An 18,349-nucleotide genomic window follows, 5' to 3' on the forward strand; every position below is an offset into this window, starting at 1 on the left:
ACTATAAATATGAAATGTAAATATTTTAGATAATCACATTTTGAATATTTTGAACATTGTGAATTTACGATATTTTTATTACTTTTAGTTATTAATTTAATTTATTTAATTATTACTCCCTCCGTCCACGAAAATTTGTCCCAGTTTTCCATTTCCGTTCGTCCCCCAAAATTTGTCCCATTTCACTTTTACCATTTTTGGTAGTGGACCTCATATTCCACTAACTCATTCCTACTCACATTTTATTATAAAACTAATACTTTAAAAGTAGGACCCACAATCCACTAACTTTTTCAACTCACTTTCCATTACATTTCTTAAAACCCGTGCCCGGTCAAACCGGGACGAATTTTCGTGGACGGAGGGAGTATTATATTTGTCTTTATATGTCATTTCAAAATTCATGTGAATTATTCTTCCAAACATTCACGTGAGCTCCTCTTGTGAAAAAATCACGTGAATGAGTTCATTTTATTTATGACTAATTATTATTTTTAATTATTTCTTTATTATTTGCTACTTTTTTATTGTGCTTAAATTTTTCTATATGTATCCCACTACGCATGCAAAACTCTTCACAAACAGACTAACTTTCTTTTCGTTCTTGTTTTGATAAATTTAGTTTCATGGATCCAAATTATCCAGACTATCGCCCTTGTTTCCCAAACCATCAAAATTCCTAAAATTATCAACAATTATCAGAATATCCAAACTTCCAATTTTTTTCAAATCCGGAGTATCCACAAAACCTTGAATTTTCTCCAAATCTAAGCCAAATTCCCACATCTACTGAAATTCCCATGTCTGGAAATATCACCTGCAATTTGTTCGGAGATGTCCAACAAGCAAACAAAAATCAGAGGAGCTCAAAAAATTTAAGTTGGGGTGTGAAAGAAGATATAGCACTTATGTCTTCTTGGATCTAAGCAAGCGAAAATAGTGTGCGTGGTAAAAATTAGAAGGGAGATACATTATGGCTACATGTCCATAAATTGTATCATGGATGCCAAGCAGAAAATCCTGGTGAAATTAACAAAAGAAATATGGACTCTTTGAATAGTCAATGGAAACGACTTAACGAAAACGACAACAAATGGGTGGCTGCTTGCAAAGAAGCCAACGCCCGAAAGAGGAGTGGCATGAGCAACCAGGATGTTGAGAATGAAGCTCATAGCATCTACAAAGGAGACGAAGGCAACGACTTTCAAGATTTGATAGTGCTTAATGAAGTTATGAGTAAAACATCAGAAGTGGAGTGTTCATGATGCAACACATGTATTTCCTGACAATGAAAATTTAGCTAATGAACAGGATGATGGTGGCAACTCAAAGAGGACAAAGACTTCTGAATCCAGCGAGTATACTATCCCTTCAAATCTGGAAACTCCCACATTTGGACATTCAACTAGTTCCCGACCTATAGGCTAGACAAGGCAAAAAGAAAAGGAAAAGACAAGGTAACACAATCTAATTCTATTAATGCACAATGTGCTGTAGATCTTCATGCACTTAGGCTAGCTAAAGATAATGAAAACGAAATAGAATAGGCTCGATTGCAGATAGAACGTGAAAAGCGGGATAAGCCCTCTATGAAGATATACCAAAAAATGTTGATTAAGTTGTTGGAGAAAGAGCACTTGTCCCCAGAAGATCAAGACATGAAACGCAAACTAACGGAGATTGTGTTTGGAAAATGAATGCTTTTAGTTTGATATGAGTTTGGTGTGAGAATAAGTTATGTAATACTCTCCCTGTCCCATTAGAAATGAAACGTTTTCCTTTTTGGTCTGTCCCATTGAAAATGAAATGTTTCTAAAAATGGTAACAATACTCTCTCTACTTTTTCTTCTCTCTTACTTTATACTCTCTTCACTAACTAAAAAAACAACACTACATAAAATCCCATGCCAAAAAGTAAATGTTGCATATTTAATGGGACGGAGGGAGTATTAGTTTGGTGTGATCTTAGTTGTAGTAATATTTGTATGGTGTGCTTTTAATTATGTAATGTTAGTTTTGTGTGATCTTAATTTGCCTCATTTGGTGTTATCTTTGTTTGCACTTTATGTAATATAAATTAGTGTCACATGCATTTTCTGCAAAAGTAAGTGGGATGTCACAAACACTATTTTTTACCACATGCATTTGCAGATATGAGTTTGATATCACATGCAAATACTAGTAAAAATAATTATTAAGATGTCAGTAACATTACTTCTCTATCACATGCAAAAGTAAGTGGGATATCAGAAACAATGTCACATGCATTTTCTGGCAAAAGTGATTGAGATGTCACAAGCGTAATTTCTTTATCACATGTATTTTCTGGCAAAAGTGATTGATATGTCACATGCATTACAGCAATTGTGTCTATCACTTGTCTTGTTGGAAATATGAGTCAGATATCACATGCATTATCCTACTAAAGTTATTGATATGTCACATGCATTACTGCAAATGTGTCTATCACATGTCTTGGTAAAAATATGAATTTTGTGCCACTTGTAAATAGTATTTAGTTTATAAATAACTTGTGAATTCTTTTTGAAGATAACACCAACTACTCACTCCACTTCTAAAAAATGTCTTCCAATGAAAACTCATACACTTTCATCAGATTCAAGTTCTATGATTCAAATATCATTACACTCAATCAATGGGAAGAACGAGTTTCTCAACAAAATCATCAAATTTATATAGTTGTTGAGAATATGTTATCTAACATTCCCAATCTAACTGCAGGGGTTCAAGCTTCTAGAGTCAGAAAAAGGTATTGCAAAGACAGCGTGAGATTGGTGCTGAGCGTTTGATCAATGACTATTTTGATCCCAACCCGACGTACAAACTAGAGGTGTTCTAACGCCGATTTCGCATGCACAAATATGTATTCTTTCGGATAGTAGAAGCTGTAACTGCTAAGGATGAGTATTTTCAGGAGAGACGCGATTCTGCTGGAGACAAAGTGTGTTCTCTTTACAGAAGTGTACATGAGCTATACGGGTGTTGGCGTATGGGACATCATCCTATGTCGTCGATGAATATTTGCGGATGAGTTCAATAGCAACAAGAGATTCTCTAATGCATTTTGTTGATGGTGTTATTTCATATTTTGGTGCCACATATCTTAGAAAACCTACCGAAAAAGATTTGGCTAAACTTCTATATGTAGCAGATCAACGTGGTTTCCCAGGCATGATAGGGAGTGTAGACTACATGCATCGGCATTGGAAAAATTGTCATAACGCATGGGCTGGACAATGTACAGGGAGAAGTTGAAAACCAAATCATTTTGGAAGATGTGGCATCATACGACTTATGGATATGACATGCATTCTTTGGGACTTCAAGTTCGTGTAATGATATTAATGTACTCCATCGATCTCTTATTTTTGATGATGTCTTAGAAGGTCGAGCACCATATGTTAATTACGTAGTGATCATCAGTATAATAGGGCATATTATCTTACTGATGGCATATATCCTGCATGTGCTACATTTGTCAAGTCAATCACTTCTTCACAAACTCAAAAGCATAAGTTGTTTGCTTAACACCAAGAGTTTATTAGAAAAAATGTTGAGTGAGCATTTGGAGTCCTACAAGCACGTTTCGCATTTTTGCAAAGGCCGTGTCTTGTATGGGATAAGATTTTGATGGAAAAAATTATGATGGTTTGTATCATGCATAATATGATAGTATGAAAGTGATACATATCAAAATTATTATGACGCCACTGAGTTTATTCAAGATACACATTCAATAGTACATGAAGAAAATATTGAAGGCTTTTGCTATTCCACTCAACGGATCGAGAGCTTGTCATCATATATGACTAATCGAGCTCAACTCCGCAATAGAGAAGCTCATATTGCTCTTCGAGAAGATTTGATTGAGCACATTTGGATTAGATTTGGCACAAACAATTAAATATGTACTAATGTTTATCTCGTTTAAGCTAGCTTTTTTTTCACTCTTTATTTGTATTTTGGTTTGTTTATTCTATTATCGTATTGTATTTTTTAATGTGTGTAATTTATTATTATATTGTGCTTTAATTATTTGAATATCTAATATTTTATGTTTTAAATTTGAATCATATACTTTTTTATTATAATTTTTAGACATTATTTAATATATTTAAATTAATTATAAATCAAAATATTAATATAAAAATATATGAAAAAATATATTTCATTGGGTTGGATTGAGGTCATTGATGGAAGTAAAACGGTTTATGGAGGTTGAATTGAGTGAGGGTTGTGTATGTAGAGGATAGAGAAATGAATATTTTATTAAAAAGTTGATTGGAGTTGAGTTGGGTGAGGATCACGAATGTAGATAGGCGTTTGTCTTTAATAAAAAGTTGATTGGAAGTAAAACTGTCAATGTCTATATTATATCTTATAATAGGCGTATGCTTTATGATATGAGAACTGACTCATCGCAGCTAATGTCTACCTTCATGCATACGCCACTTAATAGTAGTAACATTCTAAAGAGCATTGTTTGCTCAATTGTTTGAGTTTTGATGATTTTTCCGATGTGCTTATAATTTAAATTGCTTCGGAAGTTTCTTTATTTCTGGTAATGATAGAGAGCATTGGTCTAAACGAGGATCAATCGATATCTCCATAAACGAAAGCTTTTCTTGGCTCCATGGCTTGAGTTATTGACGGTCTCTGGAGCTGATTCTTTTAGGTGAAAATATGTCATATTTTTATGAGATTTTACTTTTAATTACCATTTTATTTTTGTGTGAAGTCTTACAGAGAGTTTTCCAACACGACTCATGCAAACAACGAATAGATACGAATTCATGAAAATGTGTTTTTTATGATGGATTCGAATGTTATACCAATTGCTCTAATGATATATAGTTTCGTTTTAAATGGAGATGAATTCTAGCTGTATAAGGATAACAAAAAGGTTCTTGTCTGGTTTCTACATTCTACCTGGTAAAACTGGATTCCCGATCTGACAGAAAGTATAAATCCACAAGGCAAATGAGAAGAAAAGGACTATAAATAAGGGAACAGGTTGATTTATAGGCATATATTGGTCCAGAAAATAAATACCATAGCTCCACTCAATAAAATCTTAGGTAAAAAGATTACTATAAAAAAATTCGGTCTCCATTGCACGAATAGACATGAAAAGGAACTCAAGCTTATCCACCAGGCTGCTTAACATATCCTGACCCGGATCTACGCAATCAGAGCCTCTGCCTGTTCTTCTTCTTGGCTCCGGACTTGGAAACCTTGAGGCTTCTGTTAACAACACTTAGCCTAGCAAGTGCTGCCTTCTTTAGGTCCGGCCTGTAATGGTTATCAGCCACCTGCAATCACAGGAAAAGGTGTTAATATGACGTGCATAAACATCATTCACAAGGACTCAAGCAATAATAATTAACAAATATGATTGTTTTTAGTTAAGCAACATTATCAACTTGATCTATTTCCTTTATAAAGATCATTATCTGAGAAGAGTGTTATTTAGCACAGAAAAGGATTCTCAAAACTCAAGAGATAAGACCATAAAAGAGAGCTGAGCATATAAACAACACTAATACTCACTCTGTCCCATTCAAGGTGTCCACCTTTCCTTTTTAGTTTGTACCACTCAAGATGTCCACCACTTTCTATATTTGAAAATAAATCCTCTCTCCTCTCTTCTCATTAAAGTATTCAATAACATTTTTCGCTCTACTTACTCCCCCTAACAACTAGTCCTAAAATCCTGTGGCACTCAAGAATGTGGACATGGGTGGGACGAAGGGAGTAACATTTTTGCTAAGACAGTTTGGTCACATTAAGAGTTCTCGTTGATGAGTTTATCACTAGTGTAGACTCAAACTTCGCAAAACACAGAAATAACATAGATTAAGCACTAGCAAAAACAGGGTACGTGTAATATTACCTGATTGACGACAGCCTTTGCCATACGGTTGAATTCCTTCTTCATGAGAGACTTGTTAAGCAAAGTGGAGGGCTTGTTCTGTTTCTTGGTCTTAGTTGTTGCAAGCAGCACAGACTGATCCTTTCCTGGTTGAATGGTCACAGTTTTCTTGTTTGCCAACCCTATTAATTAGGATTCATTAGCAAAATAAGATGTGCAGAGTAGAGTTCAATGTGATGGACAGTGCATAAATAGCCGACTTTCAACAGATATCCATTCGATAACAAATTAGAAAACTTCAGCAAAGGTAGCACCAAAAAAATCAAAACCTCTGAATCTCTTTATTTAACAATAAGCAATACTCCAAGTGTCCGTACAAATGCTAGGTACACACAGATTTGCGATATGAGAAGCCAGAATTTCAACTGGTAACAATTAAAACGGCGTAAGCTTGATCAATTTTATGGCGAATAATAAATCCAAAAATCATGTAAAATAACCAAATTATTCCGAACACAAATAAAAATTTCATGGAAGATGTTTAGCGTATATTTCCATCAATGATAAAACATATCACGCTACAAGGGGAAAAAGTCGAGAAACAAACCAGAGTGCTTGTAGGAGTGCAAGTTGTAGAGATTGTTAGGCTCCTTGCTGAACTTCACACTGGCGGTGCCGTTCCCGAACTCCTTCACCAAAAACGAATTGTTCTTCTTCACGATCTCCCATATCAGCTGCCCAGGAACCGTCGCCATTTCTATTACAATACAAAAAGAGGTAGAATCAAATAAGAGTAATCATTGCTTAAAATCGCAGCTATACAGTGTTGATGAGCGAGAATCGACCTGATAGAGAGAGGAATGGGGAATCGAGGATTTCACAGTGAGGCGGCTTGAGAAAGAGCGACGGAGACGATGTTGTGAAATATATGTGTGATTTGGGAATCGCGGGCATAACCCTATGGGCCTGTTCAGTTTCCATTTTAGTTACGGCAGAATTGAAACATGGGCTGATTTGAGAGTGTTTGGCCCATACAAGTATGACCCATATCTTGGGTTTAGTAAGGAATTATCCCAGATTTGGTTGGGGGTTTAATTTTATTTTATATATTTTCCTATGTGTTGTGGACCAAAATAGCCCTGTCAACAATCTAAATCCAACACTACTCTGCGAAAACGAAAAAATTTGGGGGCGATTTTCACATAATTTCACAGTCCTCCGTCCTACAAAGAGGGACAACCTCTGAATGAGGAAATAGTTCGCCTTCAAGAATACGGAACGGGGCTTCAACTTGTGATCATGTATGCTTGAATTTCACGTTTTCATTGTTCAATTGCCGATGAATCGATTGCAGCTGGTGAGCTCTGTTGAGCTTTTCTAAAGGCTACTTGCTCTTTATTTTCGTAGATTTTTTATCATGCACGTTATTTTGCTGGCATGACCCAATTCGTAATACTAATAATAATTGTTATATCTAATCAAAATTATATCAAAGTAATATAATAACAATAAACAATATTAAAACCTCAAAAGTTATATTATTGCATGCCTAAAATAACAAAACATTAAATACTGGAGTATAACAATTGTCTCTACAAGCATAAACTTAAAAAAATTCAATATCTCAGTCATTTCTGTGTATTCAGAAACCATTAATATTTGGTGTGCCCCATTTGTGACTGTGTTTGTGTCGCACACATTTGGAGCCTACTCCAAGTAGGGAAGTCATGGATCCCATCCCAATGCACAAGCATAGGAGACAAAGTCGAAGTTATATAGAACCATATAATTCCGTTGCTCTATGTGCAGTGTAACTAATCCTTCCGATTCACGGTTGTGTATGCTTTTAAAATTATGAACTTTCTAAACTAGTCTAAATAAACATTACTAGATGCGGACTCTACTATTCATTAATATTAATTTTGTTACCTAGTTTCTTTCTCTTTCTTAATCTATAAACTACACAATAAAAGATAATACTCCATCCACCCTACAATAGGAGTCACATTTGGTGTTTGCTACGGATTTTAAAAAATGTAAAGAATATTGGGTTGGAAAAAGTTAGTGGAATATGTTGTCCACTTTTTTATATTGGTTTTATAATATAATGTTAGTAAAATGAGTTAGTGGAATGTGACCATTTATGGTAAAAGTGATATGTGACTTTTATTGTGAGACTGATCGAAATATAAAAATATGACTCTTATTATGGGACGGAGGAGAAAATATTCAGTGCTCCGGACACACCACGTGACATGATGACGTGGTGTATCCCACTAATTAAAAGCTGACAAATGGAAGTAGTAGAAATATAGAAATTGCACTATATAAGGTATCTAATTGTTATAAATAGAATAAAATTTTGAAATTTAAAAACATTTCAATTTACAATTTAAACTATTAATATATATATATATATAATGATAATAAAAAAAATCATTTTTTTATTTATCTATACACATCGTGTAAGACTAATTTATATAAGTATTTTTTATATTGTGTAAGGTAAAATAAATTTATATAATTATTTTTAGTTTCATGCCTATAGTATTAATATGATTAATTATGATTTAGTTTATTAATTTTTTTTATTTTTAATTTATTTCATATATAAATGCAAAATAAAAAAATTTTAAACTTAAGTTAATATATTGTGATTATTTGAGATACATATACATTACTAAGTCAATTTTTTTTTATTTTATGTAATGGTAAAATAAAATTCTATATATATTTTAATTTCGTGGCTATAGTTCTAACATGATTAATTATGATTTAGTCTATTACGGAGTATTATGTTTTTATTTTTGATTTTTTTTCATGTATAAAGACAAAATGAAAAAATGGTAAATTTAAATAATGTATTGTGAATTTTGAGCTATATATAATACGTTCACATAGGTTTGTGTTAAAATGACAACCCCTCTTAAAGTGACATCGTGACACAACTTATACAGCAATATTATAAACGCTATACAACAATATTACAAACACTACACAGCAATCTATACATTGATGTATAGTGCGTTGGATATTGCTGGACAAGAAAAATTGCTAGATAAAGAGCAACAAATTGCTGGCCGTCTTTTTCAGATTTTTTTTCTTTTTTTTTTCCACGTGACAGCTTATTATTCATCCACGTGTACAAATGATTGGCTAGAAATGGTGATATGATGTTATTTTAAGGGGTGATGGCACCCTAACATGCCCCATTCACATATATAGATATACTCCATATAATTGGGAAAAAGAAAAAGAGAATAGTCTCATCAAATTTTAAAAAGCACGCCTAGAATAATGTGAATACATAATGAAGAAAAAAAGATGAAATATAAATATATGTGTATTAATAGTTTATACTGTAATTTGAATAGTTTTTAAATTTCAAAATTTTATTCTACTTATAAGAACTAGATATTTTATATAGTGTAATATCTATATTTCTACTACTTTCATTTGTCAGCTTCTAATTAATGGGACACATCACGTCATCATGCAACGTGGTGTATCCGGACCACTGAATATTTTCTCGGGACGGAGGGAGTATGTCTCTTCAAAACTTTATAGCAGTACTATTTTTACATGACAGATGGAATATATTGATGCATGGATACAAATTTGTAGGCTTTAAACTTTTGAGAATTTTAAAAGTTTTTTAATTCATGTAAATTTTTATCATAATTAAGAGGTGAAAGTGAAAGGTTTTTGAAGAAAATTATAACTTTTTTTGTTATTTATAATTTATTTTTTACTATATATATAAGTATCTGATAGTTTATAATCACTCATTCACTGTTATTTTTTTCCATTATATTATTCACTGAATTTTCTGCAAAATTTTGTCTCGGTTAACATTGAGTCAGTTTTATGAATGATGATTTTTTTCCTTTGCCTATTACCGACTTTAACAATAAAATAATCTATGTTGTTTGAATCTCTCAGAGAAAAGATTATAATTATCTGTGTGACACGATTTACAAGACAATGTATAAACAAGAAATTAAGATATACAAATCCTTAATTAATTAAATTGGATGTGGAATAACTATTTTGTATGGAGGATTCCACATGAAATGATGATTTTTAAGAAAAAGTGTAGCAATGTTTAGAGGTGCACATGGTTCAAAATTTGTCGGTTTCGATTTCGAACCGACGGTTCACCGCTTATCAAATCATTGAACCTGAACCGGCCCGGATAGGTGTTTGGCGGTTCCGGTTCACGGCCCGAAACTACCGATTTAGGTGGCGGCTCAGAACCTTCGGTTTTGGGGCCAAAACCGGCAGTTTCAGGCCAGTTCGGCGGTTCAATTTATTTTTGTCTTTTTAGTCTTTATTTATCTATAAAATGTGCATAAATAAAATTCACACAATAAGGATGAAAATTACAATTTTATTGATATAAATTTCAACAAGACTACAAGTTACAACTCACAACTTATAACCATTACAATTTACGGACTTGAAGTCTTCAAAAATAAATTCAAATATACTTGTAAATTTTAACGAGACTACAACAAAGCTATTTACAAATTGCAAAAAAGACTTGAAGTTTTGATCAATAAATTTATTAGTATATCCTCTTAGTCGGCAAAGGAGATGTTTCTGCATAACTAAATTGAGGACACTTTTAGCAATTCAACCTTAAATGTTGAGTTTATTCTAACAATCAACAATCAACAACTACAATTATTTAATTGTATTTGAATATTTTTAAAGTTGAAACAAATGCAAAAATAAATAAAGGAAGAATGACTTGAGCTCACCTTAAATTTAAAATTTAACTTTAAGTTGAGGTGTCTTCGTATCCCCAATGCTCAATTGCATTGGGAATCAAAGCCAACATAGTTCTTTTACCCGACTTACCTAGTTGGTGGTAGGGGCATGCCCATATTCGATCGGATGAATTGTCTTCAAATGACATATGAGAGTAGTCACCATTATTAAATTTGTAGACTTTGTTGCAGTAGTCACAATATGCATTAAACTCCAATGTAATATCTTGAGATAGCGGATCAGCACTACTAGACACTATTGGGACCTTCTTGTAATGTTTAACAAATATAGACATAGTAGATGATAACTTAGAATTTTTACTGATTTATGGTAAGGGTGAAGGAGGGAGATGCATGTCCTCATCACAAGAAGAAGACATATTGAAATTGAAGTATGAGAATAAGAGTAGAAAATATAGATTGAGAAGAGAAATCTTTGTTAACACAAGAATGGGGTGATTAAAAATGATGGGGAAAGGGTATTTATAGGAGAACATTGGGAAAAATCTAATTTTTTTAAAAAATCAAAATTTGAAATTTCAGTCGGTTTAATGCCGGAACCGGCGGTTTAGGGCTGAACCGGAGGTTCAGTCGTTAGTTTCTGACCACTTTTCTGCAACACTACACATGAAAACCCTAGGACCTAGCCGGAAAACTTACTTGAACTGTTGAACTGCTGGTTCGGACCGGCGAACCGGTGGTTTTGAACCGCCGGTTCCGATTTCTCAAATCTTTGAACCTGAACTGAACCGAACCGTTCGAACCGCCCAACTATCCGGCGGTTCGAACCGCCGCAGCGGTTTCAATTTCCGGTTTGGTTTGTGCATGTCTACTTCTTGCTTATTGATGCATACATTCTGAATATAGTTTCCAATTAACAACATTTTCTGTATGTATAATTAACAACATTTTCTGCATGTATAGGCTTGTGCTTGGTAGGCGTTGCTAAACTAACTAGTCATCCATACACTGTAAACAAAGTTCAAAATCTGTAGCATATCGTTGAGAAAATTGGAGTTCACTAATACTTTGATAAGTTGATTGGATCCGACATTGGGGAGGTAACAAATTTATTTACACATATCATTATTAATATAGTTAATTTTTTGTAATGGTTTTTCATTTTTTCCACAGAACAATGAAGCGGGCATTATTGTTCTTTCAAGCTCATCATCTCTCCCCAAGAAGACTAGCACTACACATATCACTGAAAGGCCAATTTTTATTCTTCTTCTCCTTTTCTCCACTCTCAATCCTTTCTCCTAAAAACTCGAGCTCCAAACATCTCTTTGTTGATCTTTCATTGTGATCTTGTGACATTTTGCAATGCATTTTTCCGATGCTTTTTTTAAGCGATAAATTTGGTATAATGAGGGGTTCTATCCTTGAACATATCGATATGATTAATTTTGATTCGGCGCACTTCAGTATAAGTAGGCCAACCAGCAAGGATCATGTCTTGTTTTTTTCAAATTGATAGTACAATAGTAAATACTAAAACCGAAAGCAAATAAAATGTATAGTCGAAATACAGCATTAGCTGGTTAACAAAATATTAAACTAAGAATCGATGAAGCCTAAACCAATAAATCCCATTCCGTCAATAGTGGTGGAGGGTGAAGGGATTTCCGGCAGAGAGCGCGGGCGGGTCGTACTCACAGACGATGTAGACACCCCCCTGATTGTTGCAGTAGACGTTGCCGCTGCAGCCGACCCTCTTCGTGTCCCGCCACACCACGTTGAGGAAGTGGCCGCACTCGCAGCCCTCCCTCTCCGGGGCGCAGCGGCACCGCAGCTGCCGCGAGTCGTACATCTTGCTCTCGCTGAACCACCACTGCACCACGTCCTTGGGCGAGAACTCTCGGTACTTCATGTAGAAGATGTTCTCCCCGTACGGGCTGCTCGAGTGCATGCGGTAGTCGCAGTCCCCGCGCCGCTTCTCCGCCCAGTCGTGCGCCGACGCCGCCAGCTTCGCGTCCCACTCCAGCGGCGGCATGCCTGCCGACTCCCGGAGCTCGTTGTGGGCCTCCAGGTAGTCCTGCTGCTCCAGGTTCATGGTTGGTATGTATGCCGCCTGGAATACTGCGTGCTTTTGGTGGGTGGTCCGCCTCCTCAGTTCCGTTTTCGGCGTGTTGTGGACCACCTTCGCCGCTGCTGAGGCCGCCAACACGGCTGCCACAAGGATCACGAGAGTACACACCCTCGTCATCGCTCTTCCCATATTTTCTTTTGGAAGAGGACTTGTTTTTTTTTCTTTCTTGTTTTTAGGTTTTTATTTCCTATGTCCTTCCTCTTTGCACGCCAAATTTTATGGTTACAATTCATTGCTTCTTATTTTGCGGAAGGAAAGAGGTCCATTAAAAATAAATTCATACAACAACTATGAGTAATTCATTATATCCATACATGGAAATAGTGAATTTGGGAGAGGTAGCTAGTAAGAGAAGAAAGTGTCATACACATTCCAATCCCAAACAAGAGGCCAGCTAGCATCAACATCGTCTTCCAAAGCACCATAGCCAACCCACTGATAATCTTCAGCTCCGAGCCATCTCTCCCACTCGCTGCTTTGTTTATCATCTTCGTCTGTGCACCAATTCTTAGCTGTATAATCCTCAATATGGTCGTAAGTCAAGTAGTACGAGTCATCATAAGATCCATGATTATCAGTACAAGATAATAACGGACCTCCTGCATCACCGTCGCTGCTGCCGAACAAGCTCACACACCACGATCCATAGTCTTGCGTCCAAGATTGCATCTTTCGCAGAGAAGCGTAGCTCACAATGTTGTGTACACAGAGGGATATGGGAATCTCACCACTAACTAAATAAAGATGTTATCATAAAGGAATCATGGAATATATAGACGTCAGCGAAAAGAAATCAACTTCTTTTCTTTACCAAATGTACCGCAGCTGTTGCCCCTAAATTATTCCCATTCAGGTAGGAGGAATCTCTCTGTTTAACTATGGGGACCATTATCTAGGCGTTAACACCAATATAATGAAATCAAAATTTTTGCCATGGAAGATTGACAGGTTCGTAACGACCCTACTTCATAGAGGTAAACTGGCATGGCAATACAACCCAATAAAGTTAAAATGACGAGTACAGTTAAAAAGAACACAACATATTTGACAAACTAATAATAAGATACACAACTGAGGCTTGAGAATTCACCAATTCTTCATCAATTGCTCTAAAGCTTGACGATAAATCAATTCACATAAAAGTTTTGAGTATTCTGCAAAGACAAACTTCTGACTCTAGTTTTGGTACCTCACAAATGACAACACAAAAGTTTAGAACAGAGACAATACATAAATCCCTAGTTCCTCAGGGAGAGCGTACTGCGTCTTCATCCTCAGCAGGACTTCTATCCTCTCCAGGGCTAGGGCTGCGATTGCGCCCATTTTCCTCGTAAGGACTCTCATCATACCTCCTACCAGCAGGACTCACAGGGCTACGGCTAGTCTCCTTTGGGCTATCACTATTGTACCCATCTTGCTCTCTCTCCACTCTGCCTCTACTAGGAGAAGCACTTCGCTCTCTTGGCGCATCCATATCAGGCGTTGGACTGAGCTTCCTTGATTTAGTAGGAGAGGCAACCCTTTTAAGATCTGGGCTTTCATCACGAGGGCTTCTTGACCTCTCTTTATAATCAGCATCACGTCCTCTTCTGGCAGCAGGGGACCTTGACCGGCTAAAAACCAAGTATAACATTCAGTAAAATCAGAGGGGATCAAGGAACCGACATCCCATTTTATTAAAATGCGAACAGCTCAAACCTGTAACTGCGGCTTCTGCTGAAGCTTCTACTCCTACTGCGGCCACCACGGCGAGGGGAACGTGACCTCACAGGAGATCGTGAGTAACTTCGACCACGTCCACTACTGAAGCATAAGCAAGACATTAAGAAGAATTAGATGATATGAAATAATGTTAAATTCAACAAGATCTGGTCAAGGCTACAACAGGGACAGGACAAACCAAGAAACATACCAAATTGAAGTATAAAACAAGATGCGAACACGAGTACAGATGAAAAAAATCATGAAGCCAGCAATAATTCAAACCTATTCTTTTTAGGACTGTTTTGGCAGTTCCTCTCAATGTGACCTCTTTCCCCACAGCGGTAACACTTATTCTTCCAGTCTCCAGCTTTACAATCACGAGCCCAGTGACCATCAATGCCACAATTGAAGCAGCGACCAGAACCTGGAGCAGGACCTCTGCCCTCATACTCCCGAACTCCTCCAGGCCCACGTGGTACCTGTATTCATATCATACAATGTCAGAGGCAATAGTGGAGTCCGTGAAATCTATCTAATATACTCCCTCCCTTCCGTCCCATAAAAATAGTCTTCTTTTTTCATTTTGGGCCGTCCCACAAAAATAGTCATCTTCCATTTTTAGTAACTTTTCTCTCTTATGAGGTGAGTCTCATTCTCCACTAATAATACTCCAATCACTTTTTCTTTCTATCTCTTTCTTACGTTACCAATTTTGCATTAAAACTCGTGTCATCCCCAAAGTCCCTATTTTTATGGAACGGAGGGAGCAAGTTTCTAAATCCAGATGGGTCCGAAAATTCAGGCAGGTCATACTGGCAACATTATATTCTACCATAAAACCTATATTGAGTGCCAAAAACTAGACATGGATCATGATGACTTAATCCTGAAAAGCAGCAGCTGTGTTACAAAAGGAAGTTTCTGTATTTTCACAGATAAATGATAAGAAAAAGAAAAGCAGCTTTTATATATCTTAAACGTGGTCCTATAACAAGAGAAGGCTAAAAGTGACTTACACCCTTGGCAAATTCCACAGTAATGCGGCGTCCATCAACATCACGCCCATCCAAGTTATATCTAGCATCATCAGCATCCCGTGGATCACTGAATTCCTGAGCAAATCAAGAAGAAAAATTCCCCAACAAGATACCCACATTGTAATTGAGAAACATGTGATCAACTGAGGTTCCAAGTATTTAAAAGAAACATTCACAAGATTTAAGAGAGATGGTACATACAACAAACGCGTAGTCACGCTTCATATCCACATCACGTACTCTGCGTAAATGTTTCCAGAAACAGTAAGGCCATCAAAACTACTTAGAACGCAGTGCATGAAACTTGGTCCTCAAGATGAACTAAACACCAGTTTGATTGTGGCAAATTCCATAAAAACATGCAAAGACAACACAGAAAATCGCCAAAGGCTTCTAACAATCGGCAAGTAATCCCACCAAGTCCACCCTCTCAGAATTGACCACCAGGTCAGGCATAGTCCATTCTACCACCATTGACCACCAGGTCAGGCAAAGGCTCGGAAACCTTCAATAGAGTCATCAAAGTCAAGCTCAAAGGAACTAAGACACATTTTTTTCCTTGACAAAAAAAACATGATCACAATGATGCCCAGGCAACAAGCATGCCTGGAAAGCAACTACGCTCTAAGTAAGAGGTGGGAGGCGAAGCTATGCTCCATATAACAGACCTCTGATGTATTAAGATGCCAGGATGGAGAATTAACCAAAATCATATATTCTTGGACATGCTTAGTTCATGCGAGATATAGAATAAATATCACGATATACATATTCAAGTAAACGAGAGTAAAGTACGGATTTTCACTTTCGAAAGGATCAAGAATGGATAGGAAGAGTAAACCAAAAGTATATATTCTTGGACAAGCTTAGTTCAGGCAACTCATACCAGATGTAGAATAAATTATCACCAAATACAAATTCAAGGCAAGACTAAAGTAATCTTTTTTAGTTTCCATGCTATCCACTTCAAATGGATAAAGAATGGACATAGCAAAATATTCTGCATATGGTACAGGCAGGGAGCTAGAGGTATCAGTAAATGTGCATGCATCCACAAAGTACAGAAAAAATCAATTCCAGTTTGAGAAAGGACAATGAAGCATTAATCTTAAAAATTTCAATGGAACCCAAACAAATTAGACAGCAAGATGAGGAATGCCAATTAATTACCTTCCATATCTACTAAAAACATGCTCAAGATCCCGGGATCGGGTCCGTGAGGACAAGTGACCAACATAGAGGCGAGTACTGGTCCCATATCTATCATCATAGCGCGGCATTGTAGAGCTGAATATTCAAATTGAGACTTATTAGACCCCAGTGCAAGATGTGGGTGCATTAGAAGGATTAAAGATAAAATAAGCCCCAAAAAAAGTAAAAAAAAAAACACTTCATAAGAGAACAAGAGTGTATATGCAGGAATTTATTACTCGCTTCGTCCCATAAAAATAAAGACACTTCCCATTTTGATCAGTCACAGAAAAATAATCAACTCCAATTTAAACTTATTTCCACTTCAATTTTTTATATCTTCTATCTAGAGTCTAGACCCCATTCTCCACTAACATAGTTCTTTCTATCTCTCTCGTGCTTGACCAATAATGCTACCTCTATTTTTATTGGAAGGAGGGAGTACATCACTATGGTTGGTCCTTCAGAATAAAAAAACACACAAGGGTTTCACCACCCAATTACACCAACTGCAAAGTTTTTCGATTCCGTTTTTTTTTTTTTTTTTTTTACTTTTTTCTTGTTTTCACCCTTGCGATGTAATGACGCAAAAACAAATTATCCACCGATGGAACCATGTTTCAAACACCTTGATGCCCACAGCCATATATTACAACGCCCGAAACAAAATTGAAATTAGAGGGTGAATTTAGTAGCCCTAGTTCTGCAACAGAAGCAAATCCAGTCCCCCAATCAAACATTAAGAGGAATAAATGTAAACCTAACCGCCAGATTGAATGTAACACACAAGCAGAACATCACAACACAGTACAACAAGCAGAAAATTAAAATAAATAACAAATCAATTCAAGAATTTAGTGAAAGTTTTAAAAAAAATTGAATTTATTTATACAAAGAGTTGATAGGAGCATGAAATCCAACCTTGTAATATAAAATTCCGAGCTTCAGAAGGCAACCCTGGAGCGTAACACTGAGGACGAGATCTAAACCCTTTTATAATCGATAAATGACTAATTTAAACGGCTAGGATTTAATGGTTAAATCGAAGGGTGCAGAAATTATAGATCACCTTTTTAAATACTCCCCCTTTCCAAAAAATATAAAAAAATTTAGAATAACATGAATTTAATGTGCAATTAAAATAAATAAGAGATGCATATAAAAAAACTGCTTCCATCTCATAATAAAAGTCAAATAACCCTATAAATAATATTTTTTCCCTTCCCTAAAAATATGAACTTTAAAAATATGAACTTTTAAAATGATACAAGTTTTGATACAAAATTAGTAAAACAAAAGAAAGATAGGAAAACAAGTTTTGATACAAAATTAGTAAAACAAAAGAGAGATATGAAGAAAAATGTGTTAGTGAAAAATGGATTTCACCTTATTAGAAATAGAAAGTTTTTATTTTTAGGAGACGAATCAAAAAGGAAAGAGTTTATATTTTTACGGATAAAGAGAGTAGTATATAAATTTTGTTTTGAAAAATTATTATTGAAATAAAAATAATACTATAAACATAACTCTTATACTGATTTTATTTAATAAGTTGCATATAGAGGTGTCAAGTGGGTCGGGCCGGCCTAGCCCGGCCCAGGCCCGATGACATTTAAGCCCAGCTCTGCCCAGGTCCATGTCAGTGGCGGTCCGAGCCGGG

At 35.8% G+C, this 18,349-nt stretch overlaps 3 protein-coding genes and 1 pseudogene across 8 annotated transcripts; 1 reads left to right on the forward strand and 3 right to left on the reverse strand.

Annotated features, from left to right (window-relative positions):
* Window positions 1-2,578: 2,578 nt before the first annotated feature.
* LOC148923244 (uncharacterized) lies at window positions 2,579-3,925 on the forward strand (annotated as a pseudogene).
* A 1,092-nt stretch (window positions 3,926-5,017) lies between these two features.
* LOC125203327 (large ribosomal subunit protein eL28z-like) lies at window positions 5,018-6,896 on the reverse strand. Its single transcript, XM_048101651.2, has 4 exons — window positions 6,739-6,896; window positions 6,501-6,650; window positions 5,915-6,075; window positions 5,018-5,333 (listed from the first exon to the last, which is right to left on the reverse strand). The coding sequence occupies exons 1-4, from the start codon at window positions 6,872-6,874 to the stop codon at window positions 5,211-5,213; spliced, it is 570 nt and encodes a 189-aa protein (XP_047957608.1). The 5' UTR covers window positions 6,875-6,896; the 3' UTR covers window positions 5,018-5,210.
* A 5,169-nt stretch (window positions 6,897-12,065) lies between these two features.
* On the reverse strand, window positions 12,066-13,699 carry LOC125205304 (pathogenesis-related protein 1-like). Of its 3 annotated transcripts, none has more exons than XM_089060994.1 (3): window positions 13,569-13,699; window positions 13,125-13,491; window positions 12,066-12,837 (listed from the first exon to the last, which is right to left on the reverse strand). In XM_089060994.1, the coding sequence occupies exons 2-3, from the start codon at window positions 13,424-13,426 to the stop codon at window positions 12,321-12,323; spliced, it is 819 nt and encodes a 272-aa protein (XP_088917120.1). In that variant the 5' UTR covers window positions 13,427-13,491; window positions 13,569-13,699; the 3' UTR covers window positions 12,066-12,320. The 3 variants fall into 3 exon arrangements, with proteins under 3 accessions (XP_088917120.1, XP_047960106.1, XP_047960105.1); XM_048104149.2 differs by having other exon boundaries at window positions 13,125-13,251; window positions 13,354-13,699; XM_048104148.2 differs by having other exon boundaries at window positions 13,125-13,269; window positions 13,354-13,699.
* Window positions 13,700-13,842: 143 nt separating this feature from the next.
* On the reverse strand, window positions 13,843-17,725 carry LOC125205303 (serine/arginine-rich splicing factor RS2Z32-like). 4 transcript variants are annotated; one of them, XM_089060993.1, is made up of 7 exons: window positions 17,611-17,725; window positions 16,669-16,785; window positions 15,700-15,739; window positions 15,478-15,573; window positions 14,744-14,940; window positions 14,456-14,557; window positions 13,843-14,370 (listed from the first exon to the last, which is right to left on the reverse strand). In XM_089060993.1, exons 2-7 carry the CDS (start codon window positions 16,776-16,778, stop codon window positions 14,004-14,006), a joined length of 912 nt encoding a protein of 303 aa, XP_088917119.1. In that variant the 5' UTR covers window positions 16,779-16,785; window positions 17,611-17,725; the 3' UTR covers window positions 13,843-14,003. The 4 variants fall into 4 exon arrangements, with proteins under 4 accessions (XP_088917119.1, XP_047960101.1, XP_047960104.1 ...); XM_048104144.2 differs by having other exon boundaries at window positions 14,456-14,560; XM_048104147.2 differs by lacking the exon at window positions 17,611-17,725 and adding an exon at window positions 15,916-16,003 and having other exon boundaries at window positions 14,456-14,560; window positions 16,669-16,791.
* Window positions 17,726-18,349: the final 624 nt, after the last annotated feature.

The sequence above is a fragment of the Salvia hispanica genome, chromosome 6 (assembly GCF_029641045.1).
Source record: "Salvia hispanica isolate PSC_SH4W2 chromosome 6, Shi_PSC_v1, whole genome shotgun sequence".
In the NCBI taxonomy this organism is placed as follows: Eukaryota; Viridiplantae; Streptophyta; class Magnoliopsida; order Lamiales; family Lamiaceae; genus Salvia; species Salvia hispanica.

Coding starts and splice junctions, on each gene's coding strand:
- LOC125203327 (XM_048101651.2), bottom strand. CDS start 6,874: ATGGAAACTGAACAGGCCCATAGGGTTATGCCCGCGATTCCCAAATCA. Junction 6,651..6,738: donor CCCATTCCTCTCTCTATCAG/GTCGATTCTCGC, acceptor GTATTGTAATAG/AAATGGCGACGGTTCCTGGG. Junction 6,076..6,500: donor GCACTCCTACAAGCACTCTG/GTTTGTTTCTCG, acceptor CCTAATTAATAG/GGTTGGCAAACAAGAAAACT.
- LOC125205304 (XM_089060994.1), bottom strand. CDS start 13,426: ATGCAATCTTGGACGCAAGACTATGGATCGTGGTGTGTGAGCTTGTTC. Junction 12,838..13,124: donor CTTGTTTGGGATTGGAATGT/GTATGACACTTT, acceptor TCCTTGTGGCAG/CCGTGTTGGCGGCCTCAGCA.
- LOC125205303 (XM_048104144.2), bottom strand. CDS start 16,778: ATGCCGCGCTATGATGATAGATATGGGACCAGTACTCGCCTCTATGTT. Junction 15,574..15,699: donor AGCGTGACTACGCGTTTGTT/GTATGTACCATC, acceptor TGATTTGCTCAG/GAATTCAGTGATCCACGGGA. Junction 14,371..14,455: donor AGCAGAAGCCGCAGTTACAG/GTTTGAGCTGTT, acceptor CTTGGTTTTTAG/CCGGTCAAGGTCCCCTGCTG.